Source organism: Streptopelia decaocto (assembly GCF_964273445.1).
Source record: "Streptopelia decaocto genome assembly, chromosome: 1".
Lineage (NCBI taxonomy): Eukaryota > Metazoa > Chordata > Aves > Columbiformes > Columbidae > Streptopelia > Streptopelia decaocto.
This window is the reverse complement of record NC_138663.1, coordinates 183,801,611-183,817,436: the sequence shown is the minus strand read 5'-3', so window position 1 is coordinate 183,817,436 and position 15,826 is coordinate 183,801,611. Positions and strand designations below refer to the sequence as shown.

Here is a 15,826-nt window from a genome sequence, read left to right as displayed (position 1 = left end):
CTTACCTACCGATTACATTTCCATAGATAAAAAACAAGATCAAAGTACAATTCATTCAGCCTACAGCTTAATATATTTCAGTCACTAATGCTAAGCAATTTCAGTCTCTCACCATGGTAGAGAAAGCAATTATGAAAATAGGGATTTGTGCCCTTTTTTTGTGCGATGTAGAGACTAAAGAGCATCTTGAGGTATTAACAGGAGGAGCTGGGGAGAGAGGGTGCTGTTTATTGTTAGTAAATATCGGATATAAGCCCCATATGCTCGTTCTGAGAAACAAAAGCTGCCAAGCTCCTACGAAAGGCTGAGTGACCATGGACCCGATCCGCGCTGCCTCAGGGGGCGGGAGGAACCGCGGGCGGGGCGAACGCCCGCTCCCCAGGCCCGCCCGGCCTCAGAGGCCCCGCCGCCCTCCGTCCCCAGCCCATCGGGGAGGGGCTGGCGGTGCTGCCCGGCTGTGAAGGAGCCATCGGGCCTTTCCGGGGGCCTTGGCTCAGGATCCAGGCGGAGGCTGCGGCGGTTTGCTCGGCCCGCTGAGGTGGGTAGCGCCGCCACGCCCGCGCGTTGGGGGCTCGGCGGGGCCTGGGGGGCTCGGAGTGGGGAGCTGGGGGTAACTGCGCTGTGAAGCGCACACCGAGCGTGCCCTTACTTAGGTGCCTTCAGAGTTCTCAAGTAAATTAATCAACGTGTTTATTTTTCACACTCTTGAGTAAATCGGCATTTTGACCTTTCAGAAACAACTAAGCCCTGACATGCCTTCTAAAACCAACTCATGGGCTTGTGCGCACATATACCATGTGCACACAGGTATGAACACGAAGCAGTGTTCAAATTGTGACTAACCAGCTTTAAAAGTACCCCTGTTTTGAAGAAGACATGTAGGATAGGATGTGTCCGAACAGTTCAAAGGCACGCCAGGGAAGGTTCAAACTTGATATTGGGAACCATTTCTTTATGGAGAGGGTGGTCAAACCCTCAAACAGGCTTCCTAGAGAGGTGATAGATGCCCCAAGACTGTCAGGGTTTGTTATTTGGACAATGCCCTTAACGTGCTTCGACTTTTGGTCAGAACTGAATTGCTCAGGCAGTTGGACTAGATGATCATTGTAGGTCCCTTCCAACTACATTCTATTATATTCCGTTCCATCCTAACCTAAATCTGCCAGTCGTTGAGATTTTTGTGCATGAACACCAGTAACTTTTCCCAGTTTGATCCTGTGTATGCTCTCTTTGGTAAGAATTGTTACTGAAAGTTTGAAGTTTATGTTATTGTGCCTGTGAATTCTGCTTAGCATTATGAAGCCACCTGCAGAAGTGCAGGTGACAGAAGATGCTAAGTTGTAGGGCTATAATTTAGATTTTTCCAAGAGTTTTTGTATCAAAATAAAAAAAATGCAGAGATGCACTGTACTATACTTTGAGTTGAGCTTTCTGAAGGCCTTATTTTCAGTGAAATCACGACAAAAGTGGTTGGAATTGTATTTATGGCAATGCTGAACAGTTGTAGGTACCCACATACTACATTTATCACCCATTCTTGTTATTTTGTGTTTGGTTTGTTTGTTTGTTTTCTCATGCACGTTATATTAACAAATTTCAAAAGATAAGTCAAGGTCATGACAAAGTTCAGAAGATCACCCTGTGAAAGAGTGAAGTGCTGGACGTAGCTATATAAAGCATGGAAGACTACAAAGTGTTGAAGGTACTGGGAGAAGGATCCTTTGGCAGAGCCCTCCTAGTTCATCACAGAATCAGTGACCAGAAGTATGCAATGAAGGAAATAAGACTTCCTATGGTAAGTTTGGCATGTACATCACCTCACCCCCCACTTAAAAGAAAAAAAAAGAAAATATTAAAAATCATAATTCTGAATGTATTTTTGAAACTCTGAACATGTTTGTTGGGAGTATTGTATATTAGACAATTGCATGGTATGGCTACTATATGGCTATGTTTGAGTTGACATTGTTGATAGGTGAAATATGAAAATCTATTTTGGAAGGTGTGTGGTCACATTTTGGGAAGTGTAGCACATAAGAAGACACTTATAATGAAACCCCTGTGGCGCTCATGCCCTTGGCTGGATTCCCATTGATTTCACTAGAATGCAGATTTCCTCTGAGGACATTAACCTCACGTTATTCACGTTACCTTCTCTGCACTTAGCTAACCAAAAAAAATCACAAAATGGGAGGCACTGGCTTTATCAAAGCTGAAGCTCAGTTAATACCTGGGCACTTAGCTTTATATTAAGTTAATGCAGAGTCGACTGTCAGCTGTTCCAAAGTCAGCATGTGCTGCCTTGTTACGTAATTCTGCATTGCTAAAATAGAAAAAAAAAACATTAACTGACTTAGGAAAATATCCTCTCAAATTAAAAAAAAAATCCCCTGAAAAACAAAGAAGTCTTCAACTAGTAATAAACCATAGATTAAAAAATGATGGGGTTTTCAAGTTTCAAAATGACTTTTTAAAATAACTGAAGAAAAATTCTAAAAAATATTTTCCTTTTGGAAAGCAAGGTGCATCATGTGTATATATATGAAAATCTGTTACTGTCACATTTATATAAGCACACTTACATTTTCAGTCTTCATCTGATATAGAGAACTCTAGAAAGGAAGCAGTTCTGTTGGCTAAAATGAAACATCCAAATATTGTTGCCTATAAGGACTCATTTGAAGGTAAATACAAAAACTTAAAATATCTTTCTTTATTTAAAGTTGCGTACTCCTGAGGGATCAAGGTTACTTTGTCTTGTTATTTATAATACATGTTTTAAACAAAATACATATATATTGTAATATATAATACATAGCATGTAGTCAAAACTTTATAGTAAAAATAATATATTTACCCTGCTAATGAAAATACTAATTATTGTTAAATTACCTAAAATTTAGCTGATGGACATCTCTATATAGTGATGGAATATTGTGATGATGGAGATTTAATGCAAAAGATTAAACACCAAAGAGGAAAGTTGTTCCCTGAAGATACGGTAAGAAAAGACAGCATTTTGAATCAAGAACCTAGGAAACATTTTCATGTAAACTGAAGTATCCTGCATCCCATAAAACAAATTACAGATAGGCAAACACCTTGAAGTACCTTAAATGATACAAAGGTACTTAGAATAAAAGCATTATTTCTTTGATAGTTGCCAGCAGAACAAGACGAGAATTGGACTGAAAGGAATAAAAAAGAAATTCCTCTGAGAAATGTGCAGGGAGTGTGAAAAACAGAGTCAGGTTTGCATGCATAAATTTATGCAATTAAGTAAGAATTTAACGCAAACTTCAGCCAGAATTTAAAGCACAGTTAAGAGATATTGCAAATGAAAAGTAAATAAGGCAGTCTGGTAAGATAAATGCAACCAGCCAGGAGACTAAATGCTTGCATTTCATGTACCAATTAAATGTTTAAACCATTCAGTAGGCATTACCTTCTTTTATCACAGAGGCTATAAAATTACTTAAGAGAAGTTCCAGAATTACACTGTTGTGATTCAGAACTACTTCCTGCCACAGTTAGAAGCATCGTCTTACTTAAAATGAAAAGATCGGAATTGTCACCTAATCCAATATTGAGATTGGCTAAGCATCATTAAGAATTTTATTTTGTAGTTCCAGAAATAATAAATTTCCTTTTAGAAACAGTATGTTAACTCAGTGTGTGTGTGTGGTGGTGGTGGTGGTGGTGGTTTTTTTATTTGCCAGTTTACTATGAATTGTAATTGGCATCCTTGTGAAGTGCCATGTAGCGACTCCCTAACTTCATTAATGGGTTTTCTAGACACAGGTAGCAAACATTCCTTTGCCCATATTAAAATATACTTTATCTTAAAGAATTCAGTCTTCCCTGTTGATTGGAGGCCATTACGCTATAGTTACTTTTAACTCCCAGATATTCTGAACATTTTTTTTCTTTTTTAATGTTTTTTGAATCTATTAGTCAAGTATTCATTATAGAAAGCATTGAGCTGCTGTAACTCTTTAGTTACTCTTTTCAGATCCTTCACTGGTTTGTGCAGATGTGCCTGGGTGTGAAGCACATTCATGATAAACGTGTGTTGCACAGGGATATCAAATCCAAGGTGAACAGAGCAAGTTTTGTTGCCATTAATAAACTCTCTTCTGCATGCAGAAGTCCAGCTCCCTCTTCCATAATTTCCTGTTACTGCTACATGCTGTGTTTTCATTTAGACTTAAGGAATACTAGGTAAATGAAATTACTGAGTATATGTATAGGATGATGTAATGCTGTGGGCATAAACAGACTGTAAATATAGCTATACCTTTCATATCCATGCTGCTGATAGCACCAGTTGCTTCTGACAGACTGCATATAATTTAAACCAGTAACAGAAGTGTAAAATCTGAATGCACTATGCATTTGTAAATATCTTGCCTCTTGTTTCCCTTTAAAGATATCATAATTCTGAGCTTTTTTGTGTGTGTTTGTTTGTTTGTGTTTTTTGCTTGTTTTTTGTTTGTTTGGTTTAGTTTTTGTTAGAAGTATTAGGAGAAGCAAGTAAAAGGAAATACAAAGATAAAATATCAGAAGTGATTGCCACTATGTTTTTTGTACACAAAAACTGCAGAAATGTCTCTTAGAAGAACATTTAAGTATGTTAATCTGTCCTTCTCTTGAAATGCAGAATGTCTTCCTCACTCAAAATGGAAAAGTCAAATTGGGAGATTTTGGATCTGCGCGCCTTCTTGCACAGTATGTGGATATAGTCACTGATCTCAGTGGTGCAAAGTTTTATTTTACCACTGATAAATAGTACAAATTCTTAAATCATTACTTTTCATCTAGTGTTTCTTTTTTGTCATTTCAATAGTCCAGTGTCATATGCTTGCACATATGTGGGAACTCCTTATTACGTACCTCCAGAAATATGGGAAAGCATGCCATACAACAACAAAAGGTATTAGTGTTTTTAGTGGTCACAAATAGTGTCTGACTGATGTATGTCTTTTTATTGTTGTCTGAGCTGAGGAATATTTAGAAGGAGGTAACTGCAGGTTTTTTAAGATGCAAAGGCATAAATTCCTCTTTACTTAGGTAAGTGAAAGTACAATGTCTTTAGTTTTAAAAATTTGAAAACTGCTGTGCAGACCTCTCTGTGCGTTTGGGAGAGTAAATAAATACAGACAAACATACATACCTGTATCTATGTATGCCTATATATATGTATGTATGTATGTGTTTGTGTCTTTTGGCTGGTCTTATTTTTTCATAGGATTGTAGGATGATTTGGGTTGGAAGGGACCTTATAGATCATCTCGTTCCAATCCCCTGCCATGTGCAGGGACACCTTCCACTAGACCACGTTGCCCAAAGCCCCATCCAGCCTGGCTTTGAACACTCCCAGGGATGGGGCATGCACAGCTTCTCTGGACAGTCTGTGGTGGTGCCTCACCACCCTCATGGTGACGAATTTCTTCCTTATATCTAATCTAAATCTACCCTTTTTCACTTTAAAGCAATTACCCCTTGTCCTATCACTACCAACCCTTGTAAAAAGTCCCTCTGCAGCTTTCTTGTAGGTACTGGGAGGCTGCTATAAGGTCTACTCAGAGCCTTCTCATCTCCAGGCTGAAAAACCCCAACTCTCTCAGCCTGTCCTCACAGGAGAAGTGCTCCAGCCCTCCCTTGCTGAAGGTCTTGTTGACACTCCTGATAACGTGGGGCTAATGACTACAGAACTGATGACTTAGATTTATAGAGCCCAGTTATTCCAGTCTTTAGGAAAGAAGTTCTGAGAGCATCGTGATAGTATGGTGTTTACAGCTTCCTCCCAGACTCCAAAATACTGAGTCATTTTGTGTCCCCTCCCCTAGCTCTCTTCTGTGACCGTAGCTATACCTGAACCAAGTGACTCATTTTCCACAGAAGGGAGGAAACCTTCTAGCACTTAGTTTGTTTTCTGCACCTCTTGCAAAAATGGCATCAGTTGCTTCTTGTGCAGATGGCAGTACTGACTTTGGGTGGAAGATGATGTTTTTTTCTTGGAGGCAGAATTCTTATTGGCAAGGCCAGAATTCCAACTCTCAGAATAAGGATCGTATGTCTGCCATCTGATGATAAGGGCCATGGAATACAAAGGCTTTAATGTATGGAAGGATAAATATTGTTGCAGCAAATTGCTTAGGAGTCATTCTGGGAATAAAAAGCCAACTACAACTGTGACAGTCATCCTTATTTACATCAGGGTGGGATAAAATAAGCAAGATCATTTCCACTGGAGAGGTTAAACACATAATTGTCTTTTATGATTACTTACATTTATTTTTAGTTTATTTGATTCAGTTATGTACAAATAATGAATTTAACCTTTTCTAGGTTAAATTGTAATTTTTGGCCCAAAATTTCTCATCTTTTTGTACCATACAGTGATATATGGTCTCTGGGATGCATTCTGTATGAGCTGTGCACTCTTAGACATCCAGTAAGTATGGGTTTATTGCTATCGGAAAAGTTTTGGAATTCCAAAAATTTGGATACCAAGGCATGGAGCATTATTCCCTTTTTAGCAGCATTGAAATGTTATGTATCCTCACATAAGTTCTTGCATAACCTATCAGGGGTGATATAGAAGGTTGCCGCACGCCGCAGATACTTGGCATTCTGCAGCCAGGCCAGTGGTGTCCACCATAAGAAGGCTGGTTTTGCATGGAGACAGAAGTTCTCAGCCATTTGCGCTGTTTCCATCCATGGGTACAGTTGTCCGAGCTGCTGTTGCAGTCTCTGATGACTTGTACTTGGAAGCTGTAATTCCTGACTGAAGACTGGCTAAGAGCTGAGAAGAGTAACAACTGAAGCCACTTCATGTAGATTTGCAAGAGGCTATTTGTGCCCTGATAGGCTACTTTTGATGATGATTATTCTTTTTTAAATTGAAGTCTGTATCTTTCCTGGTTTTGTTTCATTCTTGCAGTTTGATTCTGATCTCAAATACATGAAGTAAAGGACACTAAGATGATCCAGATTTTCTCAGTGCTAGTTTCCTACAAAAATAAAATGTGAACAATCCTAAATTTATAGGAGTAACTACCACCTGGGTTCCAGTTACAAAGATTTTTGTTTACCATGTCCATTATGATTTGATTTTAGTGAAATTTTGTATGCAAACTGTGTTTTCATTCTCAGAAAATTATGTTTCTGACCAGAACATGTGTTCATTGTTCCACACCTCTGAATTAGAGCCCTGAAACTGCCAAACTGGGATCCAAATCAGTATGGTAATAGGGAGCCTACATAGATACATACCATGCATTTTTATACAATAAATGTTAAAGTTGCTCTTAAATTATGTCAGCTTTTTTTTACCTTATGCTTAAAGGCCATGCTCTAATGCTCATTTATTTTTAATGCAGTTTCAAGCCAATAGCTGGAAGCATCTCATCCTTAAGATATGCAAAGGGTCCTACAATCCACTACCATCTCACTATTCTTATGAACTTCATTACTTAATAAAACAGATGTTTAAGAGAAATCCCAAGAATCGTCCATCAGCCAGTACTATTCTTGCAAGAGGTTGCTTAACCAAACTTATAAAAAATTGTTTGCCTTCTGAGGTACAGTATATTCTTCATCTCTAGATTTAAAGAATAGTATCTCTACTTCAGGTACAAAATCAGTTTCTTTGTAGTTTGTTAGTGTATAACAATATGAAATGTAGTGGTGTGTAGGTCCTACTCTAAAAGCCATAAATACATTTGCAGACTTCTCAGAAAACTGAGGTTTTAGAAGGGTTTGTTTTGAAAATAAGATTTGAATATTGACATGATGCTGATAAAATTAGGTATTGTTAGCTGTGAGCTGCAACAATGCTTTTGTATAGTAAGTTTGTTTTAAACAAATAGCATGTACAATAATTTGAGAAAGGTTAAAATTGCACTGTACTTGTGTCTGTTCCTACACATTACAGATGACAGCTGAGTTTGAGCAGGTTTTAAAGGAAACCAAGAAGCGTGAAGGCAATGCAGCAAGACCAAAGGGTGAGTCCGCAACATTTTTCTTGACATAGGGAAAGACAAAATGACTAACAATTGTAAGATCTTAAACACAGCTATAAAACTTCAGCATTATATGTTCAAATCTACTTTTAATTATTTCAAAATCTAATATCATTGCACTTGTTTGGAAAAATGCTTGAAGGGTGTAAATAATAATCCAGCATGAGAAGCACAGTGCAGAGCTGCAATACATACGTTGTAAGCGTTAAGACTTGTGCTAGAATTAAACCTCTCAGTTTTAAAATGAGCAAAACTTACAGCTATTGCATATATTTTAAATATGACAGTGCTTTCTTTCCCAGAATATGGTGAAGCAAGTTATTTTCATTATTTAATTTTTAGTGAGAATGTTGGATTTTGTCTTCTGCATAAATTTAGCTACACCAAAATTTGTACACATTTGGAACTGAATAGTAGAGGGACTCCTTGTTGACAAAGAGCTGCACTGACAGAAGTGTGAAGAAGCTTTCACATAATTTTCATTGCTTGGTTCGGTGACATTGCTGTCGTACCTCTGGAATACCACTTTACTACAAATGTTTGCCAAAGGTATTAACTCTTGAATCTGTTCCTTAATATATCAGGTAATGCCATGGCTGGTGGAAGTTCAAATAGTAAGAAAGAAAATAGCGTAAGTATCAAATGTAAATTGGATATTTGTATTTTAGTAATTTAGAATGTTCTGTATTACAGAAAAGTTAATACAGAAAATTGTTAGTATGCTAAACCATAGATCAGCCTGCTGGGTCAGCTGTCATATACATTCAGCTTGCAGAGTTTTCTTGTGCGTTTCCTACCACTGTAACTTTTTGATGCTTTCCATGTTTCGTTTAGTTCCAAAGTGGATTTCCCTATAGCCCCGTCAAAATAAATAAATAATAATAATAAAGAAATCAAACAACAGAAAAACTCTTTCCTATTTTTCTGAGGTTTTGGATACTGCAATATTTGATGCATTTTCTTTGCTTTAGGGACATATTTTGAACAGGCTGCTGTGGAAACAGTCTTGTCTGGACATAATTCTCTCTAGGTTTTAGGGCCCATGTGAGTTTTCAGGTGAGGAGAATTAAGTCACAGGTGGCCAAGAAATCACGTGGGTAGATTATAGCACAGCCTGGCTCAGCCATATTAAGTAGATTTTTCAATCCATGTTGCCAGTAGGGCTCACTTTTTTTTCTTCTATTAGACCTGTCTAATGATTTTATGATTTTATTATTCTGTCTGAGAAGCTTAATATTCGGGTGCATCTTGTTTTCCCTGGGAATATAACTCATTTATCTTTATATTGCTAAAGTTCTTAAATGTGAATAAAAAACCCAAAACAAAAAACCCACAAATTGCATCAAGTAACTTCATCTGTACTTAGCTTCAAAAACTGAGATTGTTGAAAAAGGACACACCAAGTGAAAAGTATTGCAATAATAGATGCAATTCAGTTGCATTTGTCTTCATGGTGTTAGTGGTTTAGTTCTCAAATCTTTAGGTCAGCCATTTTATAGCAAAACTAAAATAAGTAATGCCACGTTAAAATTACTGCTTTGTTTTTCTGGACAATAATGATTAATAAAGTCTATTCTTTTAAAGCAAAGTAAAGAAGAAAGTAGCAAGCATAGCCCCTTAGAAAGGAAAAATATTACTAAGGATTTGAGTGAAAGTACAAAGGAGCAAAGAGAATCTGGTGAAGAGGGTAAGTTTTATAGTTTCAAGGCTAATGCATTTCCTTCTGTGTAGTGATATCTCAATGTCAGTGATCCAGCTAGTTAAACAGGTACTACATACAAGTCTGCAACTATAGAAAACTATGCCACTGTCTGTTGCTTCTGCAATTATATTGATTCTTATTGCTCATCTGAGATTTAAAAAATAAAAATCCTGGCCAAAGTATTAAAAAATCACTGTTTGAAAGCATTTGGTATAGACTAAATGTATGGGGAATTCTTTTACCAAGTTTAGACTTGTACCCATAGAATCACACATCACTGTTACTGAAGTGCTGTATGCTTAGTACTAGTTTGGATGAACAGAGAATCGAGTTAGATGCTGGTTATCATCCTTTTTGTTGTTGTTGTTCCTCCAGGAACTACTGATTTGTCACATCCCCACAGGAAGCAATGGGAAAAGAGGATATCCAGTACTGTGGTGGATGTCCTGGAAAATGCATCCTTGCTTTCTTCCAGCTTTACATCTGAAGAGACTAAAAGTAAGTTTTACTGAAATGTGGTTTTGATTGAAATAATATCAGTGGTTCCTTACAGATTTTAAAAGCCAAAACCTTACAGGGCATATTTTAAAATATGTAAGAATAATTTGAAAATATCTTATTAACAAATGCTCAAAAATGCCACTGTGCTGAAGAGAATTTCTTAGTGGTCTTGTGTGGCAGGAGGATTGCAGAGGGTGATGAAAGCCACAGATAACATTAGGAACGCTAAAAATTATAATAATTGCTAAGAAATTATCCTTCCAACCCTCCTCTTAATATACCACTTATAGGGGTAAGACTGTGGAATTCCTTTGATGCAGAATGCAGCTGTCTGTCTTCCAAGTACAGCATGTAACATCCGTACTTCTACGTCTGTTGTCAGTTAATGACAAGAATTATTAATGATGTACCTCAGATGTGAGGCAGAGATTCTTCCTTCTTCCACACCAACGGCTTTTAATCAGAACATTTAACATGGAGTTTCTTCTGAAAAAGGTGTCAATTCTACAATGCCCCACACTGTGTGCAATTGTTATAATCATTTCATGTGATTATGGATATGAATTCTAAGTAAATGTGGATAGATGCTACTGAAATAAATAAGGAGTCAGAAAATGCCCAAGCTGTGGTAGGGATGTTACATGATAATTATATGTGTAATTATATGCAGGGCAATGGCAGAGGACAGAAGAATGTGTGTGTTTAGGTGTTCAGCTGTCAAAAGGCACAAAAAATGACCACAAGCTCCATTTTGTGAGATTTGTAGAGTCACCAAATAAGTTTGCAGAGTCTCTGACTCCTCACACCCCTCAGCCCATTTCTGCTGGCTCCCTGCTGGCAGAGGGCTGCTCTGGGGCCTTCTGGAATTTTCTTTCTCTTAATGCTGATAGTGTTAACCTCAGTGTGTGGAGCAGTCAGGAATTCTACAGGTGGAAAAATCTAGGCTTTTTTCCCTGTATTTCTCTCTTGGATGTGATCTTTGTTATCCACACTGCCAATGCAATTGTATCTAAGTAGTATTTGTTAATGATTTTATACCTAGGTGGCTGTGTTATAAACTACAGTGAAAATAAGCCACGTAAGCAGTGGAACAAGGAAACTCCTCAGACGCTGATGAACATTCTCAGTAACGCAGATGTCAGCTTAGCGTTTAAAACATACACAATTTATAAACCAGGTAAATCCCCAGTTTGTGGGCAAACATTTTTGCAAACAGTTTTATTAATAGAAACTTTTTTTTTTTTTTTAACATACATATGCCCTGTGTATAGAGATTGTGCACTTGAATTCATGTCACAAGAAGACTGTTTTGGTTCTTTTTTTGAAGTTTGTCAAATGAAATGTGGGATTACAAAAATGCAAGCTGAGAATTCATGAGTAACTGTACATCTCCACTGCATCTCTTTATGAAGAACTTCCAATTGCAGCTCAGTAGCTGAATGAGGTTGTGACAAAAATGCAGTGGCTGCAGAGCCGTGTGTTCTCCATCCTCCTCAGTGGCCTGATGGATGCCTTAGGGAGGTGCAGTAAACAGGCTGGAGCCCCACCAGGTAAATCCACCTTCCCAAAGTCACTAGTGCCCCAGTTTGAAGACAGCGTGGTCAGATGGCACAGCTAAAGGTAACGGTAGTCTATAGATGTGCACAGCCGCAGTCATAAATACGTGTTCTGCACTGCATTGGTGTTATTAGTTTATCTCCCCACTTAAGTAACAGCTTGTACTGCAATCTGCTAAGAACTGGGGACAAATTAGAAAGGCTATTTATATTCTTAATAATTTGATTTTATAGATTATTTTGGTGACATTTTCATTTTTGTACTTTCAAAGCTTCTGCAAATATATTTAGAGGTCCACTTTCTGATGAAACTGAAGCATCTGATGAAGTAGATGGTGAACATGAAGCTGTTGTCATAGATTCTGAGAGACTTGAGCCCAGATCTGATGAAGATGACACGTATGTCCAGATGACATCCTTGTATTCTTATTTTCTTTGTTTCCTCAAAGATATTCTTCCAAAAATACATTCCCCTGAAAAAAGTCAGTATTTTTCTCAGGATCTAAATCTATCCAAGTTTTACATCATGAGTATTAAAATTTAGTAGCATTTGATATCTTTAAGGTTTTCTTTGCTATATTTATGATTATTGGTGGTGTTGAGATTGAGCAGATTGCATATTATTAGCAGATACGCTAATTGCTCATGACTTTGCAAAAATGCAAGCATGAGATAAAATTAGATCAACGGTAAAGTGCAAAACCTTCTTGCGTGAAATACCTTTGTACTCCAACCTTGAAATCAGATAACCAGTAGCAAATCTACTTGCCTAGTGGTATGTTTGCTGTATTTCTGTATTATTCTTCCTAATCTTTCATGCATAGTGCAATAAAACCACTTTGGTACCTACTTATTGAGAAATATTTGTAGAAAAAATTTAAAATTTATGTCCTATTTATGATAGTGACCAACTCCTCCAATTTTTGAAAGAGCAGAGTGTACATCAACATATTCTGAACAGAAATATTGTATTTTAGAGATGCGTGTGGCCTTGGAGAGGTTTCTTGGTTTCTCAGAATCTCAATCTGTTTATTTTTGTGGCATGTGGAGATGAACTACTTGGGCGTGCATAACTGCAGTTTAGCCGCAAGCTGTTAATATCAACACATTTGCAGTCTCTTAGTATATATGCATTTGGTTTTGCTTTTGATAAAACCTTTTGGGGTGAATTCAAAAGAGAACATTTATTGGTTCCATAATCACCATGGTGCAGGAAATGCATCTCTTGTGTTGATATTTTTAACATAATTTCTCCTAGTTGCAGGGTAATTTTAGGGGGAAAAAAAGGAAAATAAAGATTTATAAAGTTGTATTTTGCTTCACAAAGTAACATTTTGAAACCTATTTTTAGGGACTTTGAGGAAGATGACCCAGACTGGGTGTCAGAACTGAAAATGATATTGAAACACAGCGGCTGAAAACTTGAATTTACCTACAGTGACTGAAAACTAGGTTTGCCAATGTTTACAATACAAGTCATTGTTGTTAATAGTTTTAGCTATTAATAAAATTATTTCAGTAAAAAAAATCTGAGTGTGCATGTTTGTTTTCTGTATCACAAAACTGGGTCAAAAATACCTAACAAACTTTTTTAACTAGGACACTTGCAAATAACTGAAGAAGTCTAGATATTAAATGTATTTGGAGTTGGTAATAGCTTTGTAGAAATTATGAGTCAAAAGCATTAGGGCTAACTGCAGTGTTCAAATTACCTTCTTATTGTGTTTCAAAGAGATGGTGTAACACTATGAGAGTGTGTGAAGTTTTTCTTCCAAACTACATAAGGAAATGTTACATAGTAGGAATAACTGATCTTGTCGGAAGGGTGTATTATGGAAAACATTCAGGTATGCTGACTATTTGAGGCCTTAGTTCATGCAAATATTAATCCCCTGAAAGCTCTTGAGGCTGAGCTTTTGCCTTAATTACTTCCATGAAGAAGTTTTTGTATGTGCCATTGCACATGTGGCAGGAAGCTTATTTGTTCATAAATAAGGACAAATTTTCCAGTTTTGTTAGGGGGACACTTCCCCTGTGGAAAGCATTATGGCAATGTCATGTGTGGGTTCCGTGCTGGCTACTGGGTACTAAATATCATTTTACATGAGAAGCATGGCAGGGGAGTGCAGGAACGCCCTCAGCAGCGTTCTCCTTGGGAAGCTGTTCCAGACTGTGTCCATATGATAATATTGGATAAGAACACATAAAAAACTTAGGAAACTTGTAGATTTGACACGGAGCCATTTACTACCGTCCCTCCCGTCTTGCACGGAGGCTGGTATACGAGGCTCTGCCAGGGATTCAAGAACTAGATGCAGCGGAGATTTTCTTTCGGGCCGCCTGCCTCCTAGAACCACCCAAGGCAAGAGCCGCTCGGTCGCGGGAGGCAGATGCGGTTTCCCTGAGGGAAACGAGGCTCCTGCCCCTCCGGGCGGGGCCGAGGGCCGGGCCGCCGCCCCTGGCCTGGCTGCCGGCGCTGCCGCCGCCCCGCCCCAAACGCCACAGCTCCGCCGGGAGGCCGTGGCGGGCACCTCTTCCTCCTCCTGGCCGTGGGGCTGCGGAGCCGGCTGGGCGCTCGCAGGTACGGCGTCCCCCGGCGGCGGTCCGGGCGGGGCTGGGTCTGGCCAAGCTGAACCGGGCCGTAAGGGAGGGAGGCCACGGCTGCCCGGCTGTCTCGCCCCGTCGCCATGGCGACGGCACCACAGCCGGGGCGGGAAGGGCGGCGGAGAGCGATCCCAGCGCGGCGGCGCAGCGGTTCCCGCCGGATTCCCCTCTCCGTGCCCCCTCCCAGCCCCCGCCACCCGTGACTTTCCGTGGACCCTGCTGCGAGGCGGTCTGGCCCCAGCGCCCTGCTCGAGGGCTGGCCGGGCCGCCTCCACCTCTCCGCCGCCCGCTCCCACTCAGCCGCCGCGGAGGCGAAGCCCTGCGGGGTGAGGCCCGTGCGTCTCACAGGCCGAGGGCAGGCGGGGGGCGAGGCGGCCGGGCCCTGGCAGGCAGCGCGGCCCCGTCCCGGAGCCGCTTTGTGAGGGGCCCGTCTGGGCATGAGACCGGGCACGTCCCGAGCGGCAGCTTCTCACCAGTGACCGGGAACAGGAGCTGGATTTGACCCGAACACCCGAATTACAAATGCCCCAGGGTCAGCCTGCTAGCACTGTCGAACCTGACAGTGTTCAAGAAGAGACTGATCAAATGTCCTGAGACACATGGTGTGAACTGTGGGGTTGTCCTGTGCAGGGACAGGAGTTGGACTTAATGATCCTATGGGTCCCTTCCAACTCAGGACATTCTGTGATTCTAACCTTCCTCAGAAACTGCCAGTCATGGAGCCCGTACAGGCTCCTGGGGTTGTCTCTGATAGAGCTTGACTGTCCCTCCTGACGGGGAACGTCTGTTGTCTTAGCAAATCTCTCTTGCTAACACTCAGGCCAACTAATAAGAACAGTTTTAAGAGAGTTTGCTCATATTTAGCTGTGTAAGGTTACATTACCCTTTCTGCCAGAGGTTTCCAGATGACTGCAGTGCCCAACTGCACTTGGCTGCGGTCTCCTGAAAAATTAGGGAGCTTTTTGCTGCCAACATTAGATCACATTAGTTTTAATAAATCAATATGAAATAATTTTAATTTTATTTTTTACCTTAAAAGAGCAAGTCTGCAGTGTTGTTAACTTCAGAAAATAATCATGGAATAAAATCATAGAATCATTTTGGTTGGAAGAGACCATCGAGATCATCGAGTCCAACCATAACATAAATCTAGCACTAAAGCATGTCCCTAAGAGCCTCATCTGTACACCTTTTATGAGTCAGACTTTCCAAAATCATACTATAATCTTACATGGTACTTTCTACTGCCTTCTCATGTTATAACTTTAGGATGTTTTAGCACTAAGTTTCAAGCTTTTCTTTATGAGACACTTATAAAACTGCTGCTTATGGAACGTTCAGATCCACAATAATTTGCAGACTTCCAGGAGATGATATTTTGAGGAACCATCAGCAGCAGTAATAAAAGTGTGATAAAATGACTAGTAGTCATGTTG

The 15,826-nt window shown here is 39.6% G+C and overlaps 1 protein-coding gene across 3 annotated transcripts; it reads left to right on the top strand.

The window, feature by feature from the left end:
* Positions 1-420: 420 nt before the first annotated feature.
* Positions 421-13,292, top strand: NEK3 (NIMA related kinase 3). 3 transcript variants are annotated; one of them, XM_082076342.1, is made up of 16 exons: positions 421-538; positions 1,614-1,795; positions 2,591-2,684; positions 2,904-3,001; positions 4,013-4,096; positions 4,661-4,728; positions 4,847-4,933; positions 6,403-6,457; positions 7,386-7,586; positions 7,940-8,009; positions 8,612-8,658; positions 9,612-9,714; positions 10,105-10,227; positions 11,273-11,407; positions 12,059-12,185; positions 13,138-13,292. In XM_082076342.1, exons 2-16 carry the CDS (start codon positions 1,679-1,681, stop codon positions 13,202-13,204), a joined length of 1,476 nt encoding a protein of 491 aa, XP_081932468.1. In that variant the 5' UTR covers positions 421-538; positions 1,614-1,678; the 3' UTR covers positions 13,205-13,292. The 3 variants fall into 3 exon arrangements, with proteins under 3 accessions (XP_081932468.1, XP_081932469.1, XP_081932470.1); XM_082076343.1 differs by lacking the exon at positions 11,273-11,407; XM_082076344.1 differs by lacking the exons at positions 12,059-12,185; positions 13,138-13,292 and adding an exon at positions 11,558-12,051.
* The last annotated feature ends 2,534 nt before the right edge of the window (positions 13,293-15,826 follow it).

Bases quoted from the DNA above. Each gene is read 5' to 3' on its own strand.
- NEK3 (XM_082076342.1), top strand. From the start codon at position 1,679: ATGGAAGACTACAAAGTGTTGAAGGTACTGGGAGAAGGATCCTTTGGC. The intron at 3,002-4,012 runs GTAAGAAAAGAC...TACTCTTTTCAG, and splicing joins AGTTGTTCCCTGAAGATACG to ATCCTTCACTGGTTTGTGCA. The intron at 12,186-13,137 runs GTATGTCCAGAT...ACCTATTTTTAG, and splicing joins AGATCTGATGAAGATGACAC to GGACTTTGAGGAAGATGACC.